At 37.8% G+C, this 22225-nt stretch overlaps 1 protein-coding gene across 3 annotated transcripts in view; it reads left to right on the top strand.

The window, feature by feature from the left end:
- rab5b (RAB5B, member RAS oncogene family) overlaps window positions 1-20850 on the top strand; it is a 50160-nt gene extending 29310 nt beyond the window's left edge. For all 3 annotated transcript variants that reach the window (XM_060827439.1, XM_060827438.1, XM_060827440.1), the window contains 5 exons: window positions 2904-3172; window positions 5027-5178; window positions 7854-7976; window positions 16717-16810; window positions 19060-20850. In XM_060827439.1, coding sequence (XP_060683422.1) covers window positions 3013-3172; window positions 5027-5178; window positions 7854-7976; window positions 16717-16810; window positions 19060-19172 — 642 coding nt within the window. In that variant the 5' untranslated portion in view covers window positions 2904-3012 and the 3' untranslated portion in view covers window positions 19173-20850. The remainder of the gene's footprint in view (window positions 1-2903; window positions 3173-5026; window positions 5179-7853; window positions 7977-16716; window positions 16811-19059) is intronic.
- The last annotated feature ends 1375 nt before the right edge of the window (window positions 20851-22225 follow it).

Here is a 22225-nt window from a genome sequence, read left to right as displayed (position 1 = left end):
CAGTTAAGAATCACCCACATTGCTGTGGGTGCACAGTCACATGTAGGCCCAGATGAGGTAAGGATGGCACTTTCCTTCCCGAAAGGACATTAGTGAACCAGGTGGATTTTTCCAGCAGTTGACAATGGATTAATGGTCATCAATAGATTCTTGATTCCAGGTTTTTTTAAAAAATTGAATTCAAATTCCACCAAATGCTAGGTGAGATTCAAGCCCAGCTCCCTAGAACATTAACTGAGTTTTTGGACTAATAGTCCAGCAGTAATGCCACTAGGCTATCACCGCTGCATGTGGAGATGGAAAACAAAGTAAAATTGATATTATTGTGAGAATTCCATTTGACAGTGCAGTACCATTGAATGTTATTAGACAAATCAGCAATTTGAAATAAAATCTTTATGAATTAATATTTAAATATAAAATTTCTTTCTTTTGCAAGGTGTATAATGACTGAAGTATAGTGACAATAACAAAATTAGAATTGAATAGAATGTATCTATGTTAATTTGTTGAACAGCTGTTTTGAAGCAAATGTTTTTATACAAACATAAATTAGATTCATCCCAGAAGTGCTTTATCCTGATATGTGCTGTACATGGAAACTTGTGATTTTTCTGCCATGGGATGAAAGGTTGATGGTTGGCAGGAAATTATTTCAAAAACTAAATGTGTAGCAGTTGGAGATGGTTCATTGCAGTTTGTGCAATCTGTCTGGTTTTGAGGATCATATGCACTGCTTAGCAATAACCTGCTCATTGATGCTCAGTTTGGGTTCCACATGGCCCCCTCAGCTCCTGACCTCATTTCAGCCTTGGTTTGAATATGGACAAACTTACTGAACCGAGAGCTGTGGTGAGTGTGACTATCCTGCTGTTGACATCAGGGCCGCACATGACAGAGTGTGGCATCAAGGAATCCTTTCAAAACTGGAATTAGGGGAAATCAAGGGGAAAGTCATCTGTTGGCTGGAGTCATACCTGCCGTGTAGGAAGATGGTTGTGGCTGTTCAAGGTCAGTCATCTTAGCTCTAGGACCTCTCTGCAGGATTTCCTCACAATAGTGACCTAGGCCCAACCATCTTTAGCTGCTTCATCAATGATCTTCCTTACCTCAAAGTGGGGATGTTCATCAATAGTTGCACAATGTTCAATACCATTCATGAAAAGTCCGATACTGAAGCAGTCCATCGCCAAGTGCAGTAAGACTTGGACAATATCCAGGCTTGGGCTGCACAAATGCCAGGCAATGGCCATCTCCAATAAAATCCAACCTAGCCATCACTATTTGACATTCAGTGGCATTATCATCACTGAATCCCCCATTATCAACATTCTGGAGTTGATCGTTAACTAGAGACTGAACTGAACTAGCCATATAGATACAGAGGAACTTCGATTATCCGGCTAGATTGCAAGGTCTTGATGCTCGGCTAAACTGTGTTATCTGGCGTTCGATTAACTGAATGAAATGCTCCCTGCCCATGTCTTTCCGATAATCGAGGTTCCTCTGTACGGTGGTTACGAGAGCAGGTCAAAGGCTCAGAAAACTCGCCCCTTAACTCCCTCAAATCCTGTATGCTGTCTACAAGGCACAAGTCAGGAGTATGATGGAATACTCCACGCTTGCCTGAATGAGTCCAGCTCCAACAACACTCAGAAAGCTTGACAACATCCAGGACCAAGCAACTGCTTGATTAGCACCATATCTGCAAACATTCATTCTCTCTACCTCTGAAACTCAGTCGCAGCAATGTGTACTGTTGACAAGATGCACTGCAAAAGTGCCTTAGATAATATCTTCCAAACTCACCACCACTACCATCTAAAAAGATCAAGGCTGCAGATAGTTGGGAGCATCATTCACCTTCAAGTTCTCCTTAAGCTACTCATTATCCTGACTTGACAATATATCGCTTTCTTTTGGTGTCTCTGTGTTAAAATCCTGGAAATCCTTCCCTAATGGCATTGTGGGTATATCTACAGCACATGGACTGCAGCAGTTCAGGAAGGCTGCACACCACAACGTCCCACGAGAGAATTAATAAACAACTCCCTTAACTTTGACAATTGACAGTTCAAATATAGCTGAGATCATATTTTTAATTTATTCTCAACACCACCTTGGACTGGATATATCAATGTTGAATAAGTCCATCTACTGATTTGTTTTCAAACAAAAATCCTAGTACTTCTAAATGAAATCGTGAACATTGTTTGCTTGTGTAATTATTTTTGTGTGTTTCTAGATCGCTTGGTAAACTAGATTAAGATATAGCTGAAAATGTGTTGCTGGTTAAAGCACAGCAGGTTAGGCAGCATCCAAGGAATAGGAAATTCGACGTTTCAGGCATAAGCCCTTCATCGGATTAAGATATAACTTGTTTTTTGACATTCATGTAGCTGTAATATTTGGATTCAGTTCGGCTACTGTATTCATTAGCTCTTGTTAAACTTAGTGAAAGTTGCACAATGCGCTAGGTGATTGGGTGACTTTAGTTTAAGGGAAACTAAATGTTTTATTGCAAAACCATTGTTAACGATCGCATAATGTGTTTTGCTAATTTGTAAAATAATTCTAGAAGAGACCTGTTACATCATAGGTTTCATTTAAGTTGAAGGTATAACTCTGTACAATGCAAGTTTATTTCATCTCACACCAATGTTATGAAGTTAGTACAAATCCATAGTCAGAGCCAAACTTGTCTCTGGGTTTCCAGTACAGCTTTCATTTGTGAAGTCAAAGTATCTTGTGCTATTGCTACAATTATGCTGTTATTACACCCTAGAGAAGTGGCATTTCAGTAATGCATTTTATTCTGAATGAACGTTATCTACAGCAGTGTTAAATTGGTTTCAGAAAAAGCCTGCATGCTTCAACCTTATCTTGAGCCTTTATTTTTACAGTTTCGAAGTGGTTACTCAACTGCAAGATTATAAAGATCACCTCTTCCATGGTTGTGCAATTTGAAATATCGTTGCAACTAAAATACTGAACTTACTAACTGAAAGAATCATGGCAAGCAGAGGAGCTTCTAGACCAAATGGTCCTGGCCAGACAAAGATCTGTCAATTCAAGCTGGTTCTATTAGGAGATATGGCGGTGGGGAAATCCAGTTTAGTCCTGCGTTTTGTCAAAGGCCAGTTTGATGAATTCCAAGAGACAACAATTGGTGGTAAGTGTTTATTTTAAATTGTGCAGCATTTGGCAATTTTTTAATTACACCTTGGTCTTTGCAAAGGATGTTACATTCTAACCAAATCTGAGGTAGGGAGAATCAGACAGGAAAGTCTTAAACTGTGCTTCTCCTTTTAAAGATCAAGAAGATAGACTCACGTGTAAGAATATGAATAGATTGACTAGCGCAACATTTGTGGTCTAACACAGAAATACAACTTTAATGTTTTAGATCGGAGTGTTAATATTTTTCAGAATTTTGATACAGGTATGTTAATGTTTATATCTAACTTAAAAGCATATAAATGCATAAAAAAGTTGTCTTGCCCATGAAGCTTAGCCTATCTGGATATGATGCACCAATGTATATCAACCCCTCTAATGCCATTCTTAAATTCCCATGGTCAGTTTCAATAGTGTAGCATGAGCAAAGATTGCCACCATTGGATTGATGGATCACAGCCTTCAATTTTGCATTTCAGGGGTTGTTTACTTTCCCAATGTATGCATTTTGACTTCAAATAAATCAGAAAACAGTGATTTAGGTTACTCCAAGAGTTTTCTTTTAATTTGCTGATCTTTTAAAGCTGAGAGTCTGAGAAGGGTAAGGAGCAGTTATTGGTGATTGTCTAAGATGCTGGAGTTGAATTTTGCTGATTGCCAGTGGATGAGTAACTGACTTGATGAAAACACAGTATTTTTGTGAAGAACTCTGTCTGCTTTCTGGTACAAAATTACAGAATTCCCTGAAAGGCAGAGGGCGGGGTGGGGGGAGGAGATTATTCTATTTTCAGAGAAGGAAGTGATTAAAGAATTGATAAAGGCAGTGGTGGTGATTTGGAATGATGGAGGGAAACTGCTTGAATATTGCAACAGATTTTATTTTTTAATCCTTAGTCTGTTCTGATATAACACAATAGTTCTGTTCCTGTGTGATCCCGTGTTACAACAAAATCGCACAATAGCAGCATCATTTAAATGAATGGGACTGAAATCGTGTTATAGACCATACAGGTGAGGAAAAGTTCACGTTCTGCAAATACAGGTAATGGTTTAAATTCCTCAATCGTGTTATATCCAATTTGCTTTGCAGAAATCCATGTACTTTAAGAACCAACTGTACTTTATCTAGGCAACTTTAAGTCTGATTCTCCAGTTTTATGAAATCAAGTTTTACTGAAATAGTTGAAACTTGTACCTTCAGAATAACTACACTCCCTTAGTATTGCACAGGAATGTCAATTTAGATTAAGGTTTTAGCAGTTGCAATGGGCCATGTACTATCCACTGAACCAAATTAACATGAAAGGGATGGTCTGAATTGAGGAATAAGTGACAGAGTAGGTTAGAAAATCTGTGAACTCTTAGGAGATTGTGTTGCCACTGGGATGAATCATCAAAGTCTTAGTACCGAAAACAGAAGTTGCTGGAAAAGCTCAGCAGGTCTGGTAGCATCTGTTTGAAGAGATATCAGAATTAATGAATTGGGTCTGGTGACCCTTCCCGAAGCTTTAACTCTGATTTCTCTTCTCAGATGCTGCCAGACCTGCAGACCTGTTGAGCTTTTCCAGCAGTCTCTGTTTTTGTTTCTGACTTACAGCATTTGCAGTTCTTTTGGTTTTTAATCAGTATTTTAGAGTTACACTACAACATTGCATTGTGCTGCAATATTTTTGTTTCAGGATATAGTTGATCATACAGAATTGATCCAGAACTCCTGCACTGTTTTGTAGGATGTAGCTTTGCATCTGCAGCCTGACGTGAAGAGGATCGAAAACATTTTTGAGAGGGGTAAACAAGCTCCGTTATTTGCCTGCATAGAATTAATCAACTTTTCATTTATATCTTGCAGCTGCTTTTCTTGCTCAGTCAGTCTGTCTGGATGACACAACAGTGAAATTTGAGATTTGGGATACTGCTGGTCAGGAACGTTACCACAGTTTAGCACCAATGTATTACAGGGGGGCTCAAGCTGCCATAGTGGTTTTTGATATCACAAAACAGGTAACAGTACAATTGAAATTTAATCCCTATTATTTGTTGGAAGGAATAAAGCTTTTTTGAAGTTTTAAAGCTGTCAGAGTTTCAGCAAAGGTGTTCAATACCTACAAATAAGGTAACAGAGTTTCTATTTGTGTGTAAAGCCATCCCTACATAAGTTGAGTTTGGGCTTTGTCCTGTAGTGCTAGTCATAAAGTCGTAGAGTCATTCAACATGGAAGCAGATCCTCTGGTCCAACCAGTCCATGCTGACCAAAATCTCAAACTAGATTAATCCCACCTGCCTGTTCCTGGCCCATATCCCACCAAACCTTCCTATTCATGTAGCCATCCAAGTGTCTTTTAAACATTGTAATTGTACTTGTATCCACCACTTCTTGAGGAAGTTCGTTCCACATGCGAATTACCCTCCGTAAAAAAAAAATTTGCCCCGTGTCGTCTTTAAATCTCTCTCCTCTCACGTCTTGAAATTCCACATCCTAGGGAAAAGTCAACCGCCATTAACACCAAAATTGGTGGCATCTGCAAACTTACAAATCATGCCTTCTCTATTCTCATCCAAATCGTTTATATAAATGACAAATAAAAGAGGACCCAGAACCAATCCCTGTGGAACACTGCTGGTTGCAGGCCTCTAGTCCGAAAGGCAACCCTCCACTATTACTCTGTCTCCTGCTATTAAGCCAATGTTGTATCCAATTGGCAAGCCCACCCCGAATTCCATGTGACCTAACTTTGCTAATTAGTCTACCATGTGGGATCTTGTCAGAGGCTTTACTAAAATTCAAATAAACAACATCTACTGTTCTGCCATCATCAACTTTTTTTTTGGTAACTTCCTCAGTCAAGTTTGTGAGACATGATTTTTCTCATGCAAAACCATGCTGATTATCCCTACTTAATGTTTGTCCCTCTAAATGTCCATAAATCAGAAAAGACCCTGAAAACTGGTAAGTACATTGGAATGGAATTATAGATTAAGAATTGGGTTCACCATTTTAAACTAGCTATTTACCAGATTAATTTTGGATTATTAAATTCAGTTTAAGTATCTGTGTTGTTTCAGAAGCTTTAAATGGCCAAATCAAAATGATGCTAAGAACCAAAGTGTATTGTAAACATACTAAAGATAGCTTTATAAAGGGGTTTTATGTTGCAGTGAAAGTTTGAAGGTCTATTGGATTTACTCTTAAAGGAGCCACAGTTGGTATCTCATATCTTGATAGTTAGATGGTAAATGATGAATCTCAATGTGACACATATTGATATATTGAGGCGAGTTACACTTTGTAAAATTGTGTAGGTCATAACCAGACATATTGATTGAACATACTGTGCTTTGCATTTTTCTGTACAGGAACATTTTTTATTTAAAAATTTCTTTTCCCACTCGCACCAAAGTGATGGTGGTAAATTATGGAACTCATTACTGCAGAATGCTGTGGAGGCTAAGTCATTGAGTGTCTTTAAGACTGAGATAGGTTCCTGTTTAGTGAGGGCGTCAAGGGTTACAGGAAGAAGGCAGGAGAATGAAGTTGAGAAATATTTCAACTATGATCGAATGGTGGAACAGGTTTGATCAACCAAATGGCCTAATTCTGCTATATCTTATTGTCTGAGGTTACTGACTTAGTCACAAATGACTCTCCAACAACTTCAGCTATTCAAGCTTGATCCAAATAGGCATTATTCATTTTATTAAATAAGTGAAATGCTAATATCCTAGTGTGGAGGATATCCCAACCAGACCAAGCTGTCACCTAACTGCATAATTTAAATGTTAATTTTCTAACATGAATGACACTGAATGAAAGAGAAAGTCTGGCTAATATACCTTTATTTTCCATTTCCTTCTTCAAGTGAAAGGGGTATTAGTTATATAGCAATCTAATTAAGATCTGCTAATTCATCACAAATCAAGTTTGGGATTTCGTAGGCCATAATGGCTTCGTAACCCATTAGGTGACACCTTTAACGAAAGCTGAATGGGAATTTTTCCAAACACAGGAAATTGATTTGTATCAGCTGAAGATCTGTTCTGTATTGCAATCCTAACATTGTTTAGCAGGGTCAACAATAGAAATCAGGTGGTCTTGCAACTTTTAGTAAAGCTAGAGATTATGTCCAAAAACTGTTTTAAATTGTGAATGCTAAAATGTGGTGACTATTTGATTAAAAGTAGATTAAATCTGAGGAATTTCATCTTGCAGATTAAAGGGATGGCTGTTTAAAATAGTTTTGGTATATTTTGTTTTAGAGTAGAACTTTTATTGGTATGCATTAGTTGAAAATATATTGAATTGATATGTTAACCAATGTGTCGTTTTGTATATTTGAGGAAATGTTTCAAAATAAGGGACAATTTATGATAATTATAATAAAATGCCTGGTATCCAGCACTCCTTACCCAGAATTCTCATGCAACTGGCAATGAATGGGAGTTAGGTTTCCTTGTTCTGGGAACTGAACATTTGGTGGTCTGTTTCCTATTGATCATTCCCTGCTGATGGTATTTATAAGCAGCCCTGGCTGCAACTGTCACATTCATGGTATGGCAGACCCCTATTCCCTGTGTATACCAGATATTGCTTCATTGTACTATATTTACTATACTGTGTTTGAGAGTTTTAAAAATTAAATTGCATTTATGCATTTGCTTTTCTGTTTTTTTTTCCCCAGGAAACATTTGATCGAGCAAAAGCATGGGTAAAAGAATTGCAGAGACAGGCCAGTCCTAATATAGTGATAGCCTTGGCTGGCAACAAAGCTGACCTAGCAGATAAACGAATGGTGGAGTATGAGGTAATGATCAATAACCGTTTACATTTATAAAACACTACAGAGGAGGTCTCAGATCCTATATAGGATAGAGAAGGATACAGTACTATACATTTATTTTAACCCCACCTAAGTCGACATTCACTTTTTTCAACCCCACTAGTTTTGATCTTTTTTTTGCCTTTGCAATTTGCTTCATGCTGTCATGTTGTTGACATAACCTGATGAGTTGACAAACAACCTTTGTTTCCACCACACTTTCTTCTGAAAGATCCCACGTGTTTTGACATCTTTGGTATTTAATGTGTTAAATTTTTAAAAAAAACAAGCTGCTGTTGGCTTCTGTCTCTCCAAATTTGTATTGTCACTTTTGTCAAAACAAAATTTAAGAATCTTTGTTTTCAGTAAAACTATAGATATATGTACATTGAGGTTCATGGATGGATGTCTTCAATTAGTAATGTATGACCCTAAAGATATCAACACAATTTGCTAGTACTTTACTGTGTCAGAGATGTGAAAGGTTTTAGGATAGTGGGTTATCCACACAAGCATTTGGGGAGCCAAGAAGTCTGGACAGGAACAATAGGTGTGTGGGATTTTTAGCAAGAGGGCGTGAACTTCACAGATATAGATGAAAGGTGGAGGACAGGAGCTTGGCAAGGAGAACATTCAGTTTGTCAATTATGATCAACTATGTTTTATCATTACTATTTTGAATACATTTCAGCTAAAGCAGCTGAGGATTTGGAAAGCGTTAAGGATTTATCAGAGTGCTTAAGCCCTGTTGTCTCCTTAAATAGTGTAATTTGTTGTTGTTGTTGTTTTGCTTGTGTAAAATAACATCAAAAACAAATACAGGCATACAGTATTTCTAAAAAGGTGAAAGATTGCAAATGGTTGTTGTCCAAAGGAACCTGTTTACAAGTACTTGTTTACAAGTTACTGAAAGCTAATGTGCAAGTGCAACAAGCAGTTAGAAAGGCAAATGGTATATTGGCTTTTTATTGAAAAAGATTTGAATGCAGAAGTAAAGAGTTGTTGCTGCAGTTGAATTGAACTTTGAGTCCGTTTACCTTTTGGACATATACTTCGTAGAGGGGTGCAGTGTTATGGTTCCTGACGTGATGGACTTAGTGTGTATGGAGAGAATGAGTAGTCTAGACCTGGCTTCTCTGGGATTCAAAGAATGAAAAGGGACCTTGTTGAGACATACAAATCCTTACAGGGCTCAACAAGGTGGTTTCAGGAACAATGTTTCTCCTGACTGGAATGGGCTTGACAATCTTAGAGTAAAAGGTATGCTTTTTAGGGTTATAATGAGAAGGATTTTCTTCACTCGGCCATTGTTTGTTCTCCTTCAGAACTCTGAGGAGAGATAGTCAACAAACACGCTCAAGACAGAAATGGATATATCTCTGGTTAGTAATGAAATTAAAGGATTTGGGGAGAGTTTTTTGGGTGAGGCTAGCATGGATTGCCCAAATTACCTTTTAAGAATTTGTCTGTGAACTGCTTTCTTAAAACATAACTGTCCTAGGGAAGTGGGATGTGAAGGAGGGAACATAGAAAAAATACAGCGCAGTATAGGCCCTTTGACCCTCGATGTTGCGCCGATCCAAGCCCACCTAACCTACACTAGCCCACTATCCTCCATATGCCTATCCAATGCCCGTTTAAATGCCCAGAAAGAGGGAGAGTCCACCACTACTACTGGCAGGGCATTCCATGAACTCACGACTCGCTGAGTAAAGAATCTACCCCTAACATCTGTCCTATACCTACCACCCCTTAATTTAAAGCAATGCCCCCTCGTAATAGTGAGGGAAGTGGGATGTGAAGGAGGGAATCTATGAATTTGACCCAGTGACATTTGAAGAAATGGCGATAGGATGATTTGTCGCTTGGATGAGGATTTGCAAGTGGTGGTGTCCCAAATATCTAATCTCTGTTGTAAGTAGTCATGGTCACTGGTTTGGAAAGTGTTGTGTAAGGAGCTTTGAGTTCTTACAATGCACCTTAAAGATGATACACGTTGCTGTCACTGTGTGTTAAATAGTGGATGTTGAAAGTGTTAGATGGTGGTACCAGTTGAGCAGGCTGCTTTGTTCTGGATGGTATCAGACTGTTTGAATGGTTTTGGAAATGCAGTCATCCATTCGAGTGGAGATGATTCCAGAACATGTGACTTTTGACTTGTGCCTTGTGGATGGTCCAGAAATTTTGAAATATTTGCCTCAATTTCCAAACCTGAAACCTGCTTCTGTAGCCACAGTGTTTATATGACCAGTCCAGTTCAGTTTCTGGCCAATGGTAATCATAAGAATGTTTGAGAGTGGGGGATTCAGTGATTGTAATGACATTGAATGTGAAGGGTCAGTGTTTGGAATCTCTTTTATTGGGGATGGTATTGTCTGGCATTTAAATGGCAAGCAACTGGTCAATCCAAATCTGGATATTGTCCAGGTTTTTCTGCACTTAGTCTCTGACTACTTCATAGTTGAGGAAACATGAATGGTGAGAAGCATTGTACAATCAGCAACAAACATCCTCATCCCAGTGGATAGAATATCATTGATGAAGCAAAAGATATTTTGGGCCTAGGACATTATCCTGGGAACCCCTGCAGTGCTGTTCTGAGGGCGAGATGATTGACTATTGACAGCCCAGCCATTTTCCTTTGTGCTATCGATGTATCCAGTCAGTGGAGAGTTTTCCCCCATTTCAGTTGACTCTAGTTTTACTGAGGCTGCTTAATGCTGTATTCAATCAAATGCTGCCTCATGTCAAGGGCAGTCACCTTAACTTCACTACGACAAAATAACACCCAGGCAGAAGGTAAGCTTATCTATTAATGGCATTTCAGGTCAAAGGGCCAACTAGTCTTCTCTTGCCTCTGTTTCCTATTATTTGACATCAGGCAAATCTATTGACTCATTTTTGCAATTTAATAAATTCTATTATTGCTAAGTAGTTCAGTTCAAACTACATGTAAAAGAGTCATGTAAAGCAAAATATTTCCACATGACCAGAACCTGTCTTTTGGAGCTCTTCTTCCTTGAAGGATTCTGATCAGGAGATTGACTGCCCATGGGCTGCAATATTGCTGAAACATTTCTTCATTACACTGATGGTAGACTACTTTAATTCATGTAATATAATTAACATAATGGAGTTCTTTAGAAATCAGAGGGCAGTTCTCCCTGATGGTGTACCTTTTAATGAACCTGCTATCAGGCTTTTGATGTTTTCTATTGGAATGACTCAGAACCTTAGTGTTTAAGGTCACACCCACCTATCTCCCCCCTCTTATGATGTTGAAAATGTGCAGTCTGGTGACAACACAAGTGGCACATGGTTACTCAGATATGTAAGGATACGGAAATCTCTCATAATTACAATGGTACAACATTTAACGAATTATAATTTCCCTTGAATGCTGTTTTAAGCGTTATGTTGAAATAATGCCCTTTAATCTGGCCAGAAATGAAACCAAGCACTTCACACTAATGACAATGTATTGTACTACACATATATTGAGTGAAAGAGTTGGGTATTAACACTAATTACTGTTGTCTGAGCTTCCATCTGTGCAAAGATCTGTAATGCTCCCAACTCTTAGATTTTTAGTAAACAAAACTTACATCAAAGATCCAGCTTTTATTTTACAGAAATATAATGTTAATTATAGAGGTTTGATACTTATAAGTAAATACACCCAGGAAAGAACTTTAAGTATGAGACAGTGCAATTAGAGTTTAATTGCACAGTGCACAAAAAATGTGACCGACATATGAAGATGTTTATGACTTCTGTGCTTAGCCTAAAATTTATTTTGAATTTATCTTCAAAGTCTTAACATTTTCTAATCCAGGAAACCAGTTGGTAATGGATAGAAATGGACCTTATGTACATCAATTTTTTTCAATCACTCAGTTTGGACATGAAACACCTGTCCAGGAGACAGGCCATAACTTGAACCCAGGTGTTCTGGCACAATACTGAATATTTGTCTAAAGCGTTACAGACCACAAGCATACTGTGCAGTAGTATTGCAACTTTGAGCCTGAAGGCCTGGGTTCATGTCCCACGTGTGTCAGAAGTGTGAAATAGCATATCTGAACAGGTTTATTAGACTTGCACACATCATTTAGTTTAAAATTTCACTCCAACAAATTTTTGAAACAAGTTGGTTCACCTGATGATAAGAACTTAAATACACAATTCTTCATTTTTAGTTTGTTTTAAAAGGAAATAAAATAAAATATTATCACCTTAAGGTATTTCACCATAGTAGTTAACTGCATGATATCAAAAGTAGCATCTGGTCTGGTTTAAATATGGAACCAGTTCAGCTGATTGATCAAGGTTTATATTTGCTTCATGTTTAAATATATCATCTTCTATGAAGCTGAGTGTGATTAACTAGGATAGAAGTAACACAGTGTAAATAGAAATGTTGATCTTAAGTTATTCCAGACTCCCGCACCTCAAAGTAAGCCAGTGTTGTTTGATAGGATTTCAATGTTCAACAAACTCCTAGTGATCAGCTCGCTATATTTGCCCATGCCATACAAAATATATGTAAAGGAGGGAGTGAAGTTGTAGCAGTCTGTGTTAAACTGAGGATATCGAGCAGGTCTAAATTGAGTAATATTGCACTGTATTGTGACAGCAGAACTGTCAAACAATATTTTTAGCAGCAACTAATTGCTACATGGCATTCAGTTGTGGTGTAACAGCTAAAATATTTCAACATAATGTCCTTCCATGGAGACTCTTTACCGCATATCTTAATGGAGATAATCTCCTAGCAGTTTTTTAATGTAAAAGATTATTTTTGTGCAGATTTTATACTTAGTTTGTGGTCATGACAAAAATGTCACATGGAATGCAGAACGTATCTGCAGTTGAATGGCTGCCATAGGATCACATCTTTCATCTGGTTACATTCTTAGGAAGACCATAAGACATGGGAGCAGAAATTAGGCAATTCAGTCCATCGTGTCTGCTCTGCCATTCAATCATGGCTGATAAGTTTCTCAACCCCATTCTCCTGCTTTCTCCCCATAACCCATGATCCCCTTGACAATCAAGAACCTATCAAGCTCTATCTTAAATATACTCAATGACCTGGACTCCATAGCCTTCTGTGGCAATGAATTCGATAGATTTACCACTCTCTGGCTGAAGTTTGTTTTAATCTGTGCTCTAAAAGGTCTTCCCTTTTAATCTAAGGCAATGTCCTCTGATCCTAGTCTCTTCGACCAATGGAAACATCCTCACAACATCCACTCTGCCCAGTCTATTCAGTATTCTGTACGTTTCAATTAGATCCCCCCTCATCCTTCTAACCTGCATTAAGTATAGACCCAGAGTTCTTAAACATTCCTCATATATTAAGCTGTTCATTCCTGGGACTAATCTTGTGATCCTCCTCTGAATACGCTCCAGGGCCAGTACATCCTTACTGAGATTTGGGGCCTAAAGTTGCACATACCACTTTAAATGTGGTCAGACCACATGACTCTGATGGATTCACCATGTGGGAATGGTGAGTGTATGGGCAACATTGATCTCGATCAGTATGCTGCCCCCATTAGCCTGAGCTGACTTCCAATTATAAATTCTACTCTAATCCTATTAATAACACATTTCTCAAATTCCATAATATCATTCCTTAACAAATCATTAATTTGTATTGTGAAGGTTCCTGAAAATTTTCTTTTACGATATCACGAAAGCATTGCAGGATGTTTGTCATTGAACACCAACTATTTTCACAAAGCAGATTTCATTTAAAATGCTACACCTTTGAAATATTATTAACGCCACAGACACATCTCATTTAGTTTCCAGAGTTCTCTTTCTGTATCTGCTGCCTCTTTGGGCTGTTTCAGAAACTTTATTTGAGCAGTATTTCCTTGCAGAAGTACAACTTGTATGCTGATTTACCAACCTATCATAAAAATGTGGTTAAAAGACTTAAAAGGATGTTCCAGATAACTTTTCTAGTTTTGGAAAAGTTGACTAACATCCAATCACTCAGTCGGTCTTCAGAGCTCCTTGCAACTATGCATGCCTTAGCTTTAAGCCCCGTGTGTTCGGATTTTTTCCACCTACCTCATAAAAACTAGCTACCCTTTACCTCGTACCTCAAAATAATCTCCAAGTAACTAATTCCATTTATTTCACACCTCTTGTTATTTTATCCTCTGGTTTATTGGCAGCTATCAAAACTTCATAATCATGAAGACTTTGACTTCTGGTTGTGTTTAGGGACTGTTTTGTAATCATAATCTTATTTAAAGTGTTTAAGCTATGGCCTCTGCATGCATGTACTTAGTCTGTCAGGGTATTTCTGCATGTTTGAATTTGTTTTTAGAATCCTAGGAAGTTTATGACACAGAGACCACTTGGCTCTTCCTGTTTGTGCAAACTGAAAATAATCCACCTACTTTCTGGCATTTGCTCCATGGCCCTGCAAGTTCACAGCGCTTGAGGTGCATATTCAGACATCTGTTCAATGAATTGAAGGATTTGTCTCCACTACCCTTTTCAGGCAGTATATTCCAGACCACCTACCAACCACCCTCTTTGCTTCCCCTCCCCTCTGATCAATGTCGATCTATGTCTTCTAGTTACTCACCTCAATGGGCTGTACATATCCCCTGCATCTAGGCCCCACACAATTCTGTATATCTCAATCACATCTCATTTTCCCTCCACTCTTGTCAGGAGAACAGCCCCAAACTATTCAGTTTTTCCTCATAACTGAAATTTTCCACCCGTGGCACTATATAGTCTCCTCTGTACCATCTCCAAGGCAATTACATTCTTTCTATTAAAGAGATAACCATAATTGCATACAGAACTCAAGCTGTGGCTTTTCTACTTATTTATAAATTTTCACTGTAACCTCCTTGGTCTTATGCTGTAAGCCTCAGTTATTAAAGGATTCCATGTGCCACCTTAACTTTCTTAATGACTGTCCTGCTACTTCAGGAATCTTTGCATCTACGCACCTACGTCCTTCACTTCCTCCAGATCAGGGCTTGTCCAACAGGCAGCCTATGGGCCACCACATGCTCCCTGCTATGGGGGCCAGGTGGCCTGCCAAGCCATTGTTCAAAATATGGGTATGTCTAACTAGAGGATTTTGAAGAAGCTACTCGTCCATTCACAGTCTGTTATTTCCTGTGTTTGCTGCTGATAGGCTCACTTAGCAGCAAATGAGAAAGGGTAAATCTGTGGTTGGAGGAACAGCAAACAGAGCTATGTGAATGGTTTCAGTTGGCTTGCAGCTTGGGACCATGAGAGTGACTCTGAAAATTGGCAGAATCTTGTGGAGATGCTGGCTTGTGGAGGAGGGACACAAGAGTTGGGTTGGCACCTGGGATGAAGGGGAATGAAAGTCCAGCTGCTGCCTAGTTGCTGGAGTGATGGAAGTATGAGTTGTGCCACTAGAGCAAGGAGGCATGAAAGTTCAGGCTTGGAACCTGAGGAGCAGATGTGATGCTCTATCATGGAGTAGGGGAGTTGAGCCATTGCCTCACCAAGATGTGGGTCTGGTGCAGGGAGGTCAGGAAAAGTGATGGTTCAACAACAGCACAGTTTGACAGCTGGATTGTTACACTGAGAATGAGGAAGCACATTTTGGTATTGTCACAGCCATCCCATTCATGTTCTTAATGGTATTAATCATCAAGCCTACGGGTCATGTGTGAGTGACTGGGTTGTGTGGGTGCCTGCATGAGAATGAAGCGGCAGCCACGCATCCTTCTCATCCTCCTCCTGCCCCCACATAATAGCCTGGGAGGGGAGGGAAACATAGGCTGAAAGGTCACCCACGTCTCAAATAAATGCAACTCTGACTTGTGACTTATGAGGGACAAACTGAGGACATTGTTAGTTAAACCCAATTGCTTGACTCAGCCTGTACTCGCCCTTCTTAGTTGGAGACCAGGACTTGTAGCTTAAAATCTGGAAAAGAAATGCTTTATAAGTTAGCTTTGCTGCTTGGCAGTGTTAATCATTGTTTTTAATAATTACTCATTAAAATGATCACTTTATTGCTTTGAAACCTTTTTCATGTTGCTATTGTCAAAAATCTTAAATTTCTGACAGTTGCTCACTAGCCCCCTAAGCGGGAAAAAAATGAAATGTTTTCTTTCCATGTAAAAAGATTGGACAACCCTGTTCTATGACGTGGAGGTGTTGGTGTTGGACTGAGGTAGACAAAGTCAGAAGTCACCCGATACCACATTATAGTCCAACAGGTTCATTTGAAATCACCAGTTTTTCATACTGCTGCTCCTTCCTCAGATGATGTGTCATTTCACCTGATGAAGGACCAGCGCTCCGAAATCTTGTGATTCCAAATAAACCTGTTGGACTGTAACCTGGTGTCATGTGACTTCTAACCCTGTCCTACTCTTTATTACTCTCCCATCAGTTGAGTATTCACTTGCATTATTTCCCCTCCCTCCACTCATACTTCTCCATGTTGACTTGGTTTGCTACCTGGCAAGTCCGTCAATATTTTCCAACCTTCTCCTTGTTTGTCCATTTTCTGCTGCCATGTCTAACTGAAACATAATTTCGTGAAAGACAGAATTGAATCTTTACATGCATTTTTCTTCACAATTTGTCCATCTATAGGAGCTCAGATTAATCTCCAGTTAATTTTACCATCTGCATATAAATAAACACATTTAACTTACATTTAACACTGAATATGATATTTCCTTGTTTTTTTTTGCAGGAAGCACAAGCATATGCAGAAGATTGTGGTTTGCTGTTCATGGAAACATCAGCTAAGACAGCAATGAATGTCAATGACATATTTCTCGCAATAGGTACAGTGTTTTGGATGGTACTGTTTTAATTGTTTATTTAGATACGGGTTAAAAATGTGAAAAATCTAAATGCTTGTTAGTTAGCTTAAAACACAGAATTTGTCTTACTTTGTGGAGCAGGAGAATAGTGCAATTCCTTAAATCTCAATCTAATAGAAATCCTTAATGGAAGCCTATATAAATGCATTGTTCCATTAAGGAGTTGAAACAGTTTTAATGAAAGTTTTCCCATCTTGATCATCAAACCACAACGTAGTTGGAAACTGCTGAAGATAGTTTACAAAAGTGGAAAGAGAGGGCAAAGTCCTGTTTTGAGAATCTCCCTTTTTCAGAGCAACTCATGTCCTCTCTGCTCAGAGCCCTGTGGCTCCAGGAGTGAGTGAGTCACCTGAGGAAATGATATTTGTCATGCTTGGGATACATCATCTTCACTTCAAGGGACTGACAATATGCATTGCAATACCATAGTTTTATCCAAGCAAAAATTAAACATGTTTATGAATGTACAGTTTGATTCCAGATTTCCAATGCAGTGTGTTTTGCAAATCTATAAGCATTTATTTTTAAAGTTCCAGAAATTATATGATCTTTCTAATAATTCAAAATTTGAGCCAAAGCTATTTGCATCAGCAATCCATTTGGGCCATCAGCATGTCTGCTATATTGAGCAATATAAAACTAAACCCACTGTTACATGCTTTTTCCATAGCCTTTTTTTTTGGTTTGAATGTTTCTTAACTTCTTTCTTTTTAAGCAATGATCAGCACTGCCTCAATCACTGCCCATTCCTGATGAAGGGCTTTTGCCCGAAACGTCGATTTACCTGCTCCTCGGATGTTGCTTGACCTGCTGTGCTTTTCCAGCACAATTCTAATCTAGACTGCCTCAATCACTGCTCTGTGACAAGATTCTATAGGCTGCTCTACAGTTTCTCTTAAACCTGTCCCAAACTTTCAATAATGTAAATTCATTCTGCTCCATCAGCCAGTGGAAATACTTCTGTTTACTCACTCACTTCAATAAAACTCTTCATAATTGTCTTTAAAACTTAACGTACCAAAATAATTTAAGTACCTTTCTTCCTTCACAACAAGAATATTGCAAACCTGCAGATACTAGTAAATCTGCACTGTATGTTTTCTCTGGGTTTAATGTTCCTTGTGTGGTGGGGTGCTGAAAATTGCATACTGCCTTCTACTTGCAGCATTACCACCTCACTTTTGTGTTCTATTATGAAAGATAGCATCCTACTAGCCTATTTTAAACAGTTTATTTATCTGTACCTATTGTTTCAGGAAAGTGCATATTTCAGTATCTAGGTGGTATACTTTTCAATGTATTTTTGTTTGTGTACACTTTTTTTTCTTCATAATATTTTGTCTCAAACTATTGAGATAAGGTGTATCGATCTCCCAGTTGATGGGCAACTTAAGCTGAGATGCAGGAACTGTTCTACATTTTATTATTTAACTTGAAATTCATTCAACTGATTTAATGTTTTAAGATTACGTGGCATTGGTATGTTGTAGATTTACAAAATCATTGGAAAATTTGACGGTCAAGATGACAGTTTAATACATAATCCTTTTCAACTCCAATTTAGATTTTAATTAATGCAAATTATTGGCAGTACCAACTTTCATTTCTGGTTTATTGGGTCTTGTATAAAGTCATTTTTGTTCGAATTTAATTCTAATGCATAGCATTACAAACAAAAAATTGCTTTTAATACTTTATTATGTAACAAGTCTCATGAGAGAGGTTTCTGGTGCCAACTGAAATTTTCTTCTTTAGTGCACAATGTTTCAGTACAAATAATTGGATTTAAAAAGCAATGATAGCCCTGTCCATTAATTAAAGCTTAACTTTCAAAATTCAGTTTTTGCTGTAGAGCTTCTGTTGAAAGCTGAATAGAGGAACATGTATGCAAAATTCCAATGCTACATAAGCAAACCAGCTCATGTTTATGTAGTTAGGATAAAATACTTACTATTCTGTATAAGTAGCAGTATATTATACCAAAATACAAAAGTGGTTAAAGCAACATATCAACATAGAAATGAAGATCATTAACAGCAGCTTGTCATTAAATATGACTGTTGCTTGATTTTTATATTGAACTGAGCTTCTGTATAGCAGTGTGTTAAAAATGTAGACAGCATCAGATGTAGTACAAACAATGTCTCATAGTTTTTAAGAGTAAACTGTTTAGCTATGTTAGTTAAATTGTTTTGTTGTTTTATCCACAGCAAAGAAAATGCCAAAAAATGATCCTCAAAATCCAGCAACTGCTGCCAGAAATCGGGGGGTAAATCTTCAGGAAACAAACCAGCAAAGCCAAAGGGGTTGCTGTGGCAATTAACAGTATTTGGACCTCGAACAACATGAACAATAGAAAATATGGATATTGGAGATTTTCTTTCCTTTTTATATTAGCACGCTTTACTGTGCTAATTCCTTTTATTCTCTTCCATTTTGGACTACTGCATGAGTCATTCTTCTCATGGTTGACTACAGGTCTCTCCTGCTTTTACCTGGCACCTGTAGAAAGTAAATGATGTAAATAGCTTGTCAAATCACTATGTGTAAAGGTTAGTTACTCCTTTTCACCAGATTCAATGAAGGCTTTCTCTGCAAATCAAACTTTGTTGAGGATAAATATTCTCCCACACTTTCCTAATCTTATACTCAATCCACTATAATTTCTTCCTGTTATCTAATTTGATTACTATTTCATGTATAATAAGAGAGCCTAATTTGCAGGTATTCTGAAATGCAATATTCAAAATCATTCTTTGAATGCATTTTCTCTTAACTTCATACACAAATTTAGCTTGGTGTAGGGAAAGTATTTTTAAAATGTAATATAACAGTTTTGAAAAGCTTTCAACAATTGCTTATGCAAATCTTTAAGAACAAGAGTGTGCTGGTTCTGATTACTTGGGCACAATATTTAGAAGCTCAACATTGCTTTTCACTGTTGTAGTTTGAAACCCTAGTAAAGTCTTACCCATAATAACAGATAATTAAATCCTGTTAATAAATGAAGATTGCTTAGAACAAGGCTTGTCTATAATGCAAGTGGCAGTGCCCTTCTTCATTTATCTTCCATGTATCATGGCTAAGTCAAAGAGAGCTATTGGGATAAACTGTTACAGTTGCCTGTTTTGTTTATTTTTGTGCTATTGATGTCTTTCTTTTCACATATAGACCCTAGCCATGTATATATTTCTTCTTGTACATCAGTAGGGGGAGAAAATGCTGTACTGACGGTGTGTTTTGTATGTCTATTCTCAGTATAGTAAATTGAGTGAATATTAGATATTCTTGTACAGCGCAAGGGGAAAAAAAAGTTGCATCTAAATCTGTATTCGTTGCAGGATGTCTCTTCTTTTAACAAATTCTTGTGACAGATTATTAGTGGGGTGTGAAGTTGTTCAAGTTAACAGTCTGAAATGATCCCTTTCTTTTGGTCAAATTTTAAGGTGTGTGTAAAGTTGTCTTGCTCTTCCTAAGCCCATATGAAAAAAATAAGCTCTTGGTGCTTTAGTTCAGAGTAAGCTCTTGGCATCAGATCTCCCTCATATATTGCTTCAATGTTGAAGTTTGCATCAGCTACCTGACGAAAGGAGACCAAAAACATTGTTCTTTTATTGACTGAATAGTTTGGCGTGCAGAGCAGGGACCACCCGAGGATGCTTTAATAGCAATGGAAAATTGTACCATTTATGAACTACTTAGTGCTTTATTGAGCCACACGGCTTAAAACTAGACACTTTTGATTCATTTGTCAAAAGAACAGCAAGACAAATATTCATGGTTGGAAGACATGCCAAACTTTGATACTACAGAAATGAATGTTGGGGTTTGATTTTGACCAGTTATTCTAAAACAGCAAAGATTGTTAACAAGTGGCAGACAATATTTTGGGGCCTTGATTTGTTGGGTGACAAAGGTAAGCATTGATTTGTTATTTGACGCTGTTTAGTATCAACACCCACTTAAAAGGATTTAGTGCAATTAAACAGACTACTAATGAAGCTGTATCATTGATTTTGGTATTTTTCTTGCAGATAATCTCTTCCATTGCTCTAACTTTATTATCACATTTTCTAGGTCCATCAGAATATATTGTACTAATTTTTTTTACAGTATTGGGGTTGCCTCAAAGCTAGACCATATTTATTAACTTTTGTAGCTGTCTTGTTTGTTGGAAGCACGAGGTGAAGATTATTCAGTTGCTTAAGACTTCTGCATCAGTCAGTTTGGTCATGCCTGATGTATACTTCAAATTCATGTACCTGTATTTGCTCCATATACCTTTATTACCCTTATGTAACAAAAGTAATTCCATTTCTTACTTGAAAACTTTAATAATCCCTGAATCCAAAAGTGTTCTGGAGAGAAAATTTCAGTTTTGTACTACCTTTTGTGTCAAAGAAGTGATTCTTGATTTTGCCCTTGGGATTGTGCCCTCTCATTCTTTATTAACCCAGAACAAATACTTCCTCTTCATCTTCCCTTAAACAGTATGATCAATTCATCTTTCGATCTTCTATTCTGAATGAAAATTTTAATGCTTTTGGCAATTTAGAAAAATCAAGGACCTGTTAATACCTTAATAAATGGGTCACAAAATAGGACAACCAAGTCTTGCCCTACTTAGCAATTAGTTTGCAAAGTATCCCAAAAGGCTAGGCTGTTGAAGAACCCCTTTAGACTAAGGTGCATTCGTGGAGCACCAAATCAAGATAGGCTTATCACAGTCAGTCATTAAATCGCCCCTCGATTTAATTTTTACATTTATATAAGGGGACTTATTTGACATGCCTTTTCATTCCTGCCTTTGGAACTGCATACTCCATGCTCCACACCCACACCCCAAAGCATCCTGCCTCACAATTGATTTAATTTGTCTAATGCATAGAATGACCACAAGTGTAATGCATCTGAAATTGAGTTACGTGCCTTTCTGAATCAAATCAAAGCCTGCTGTGAAAACATACATCTGGTACTTTTCTATGAACACGTGTTTTACTTTATAGGGCAGAATCTTAAAAATTTGTAGGCCTGGAGTTTTTTTTTGCTAATCGTGCACTTTGGGATTTCTGGCAAAGAATTCAACAGGTGCTTTTTCATCAATAATTGAAAATCCATCATGGGACATGCTGATTTCCAAGCTAAATTTCCATATTATGGTCTTGATGGATAAAGTTTTGTACCAGAGTGCAGATTTGTTCAAATCTAATTGTTAATGTATAGTTAATTTCATCAGTTAGTTACTAAATATACAATGCAAATGTTTGACCATGCTAGAGGGTGGTTCAAGAAGATACAATTATCTCAATGCAACCTAGAAAGCATGGCTCCTTCCACATTGAGTATCAGGACTGAAAGCTTTGCATAACACTTATC

Source organism: Hemiscyllium ocellatum, chromosome 7 (genome assembly GCF_020745735.1).
Source record: "Hemiscyllium ocellatum isolate sHemOce1 chromosome 7, sHemOce1.pat.X.cur, whole genome shotgun sequence".
Classification (NCBI taxonomy): domain Eukaryota; kingdom Metazoa; phylum Chordata; class Chondrichthyes; order Orectolobiformes; family Hemiscylliidae; genus Hemiscyllium; species Hemiscyllium ocellatum.
This window is presented reverse-complemented; position numbering and strand designations above follow the sequence as displayed.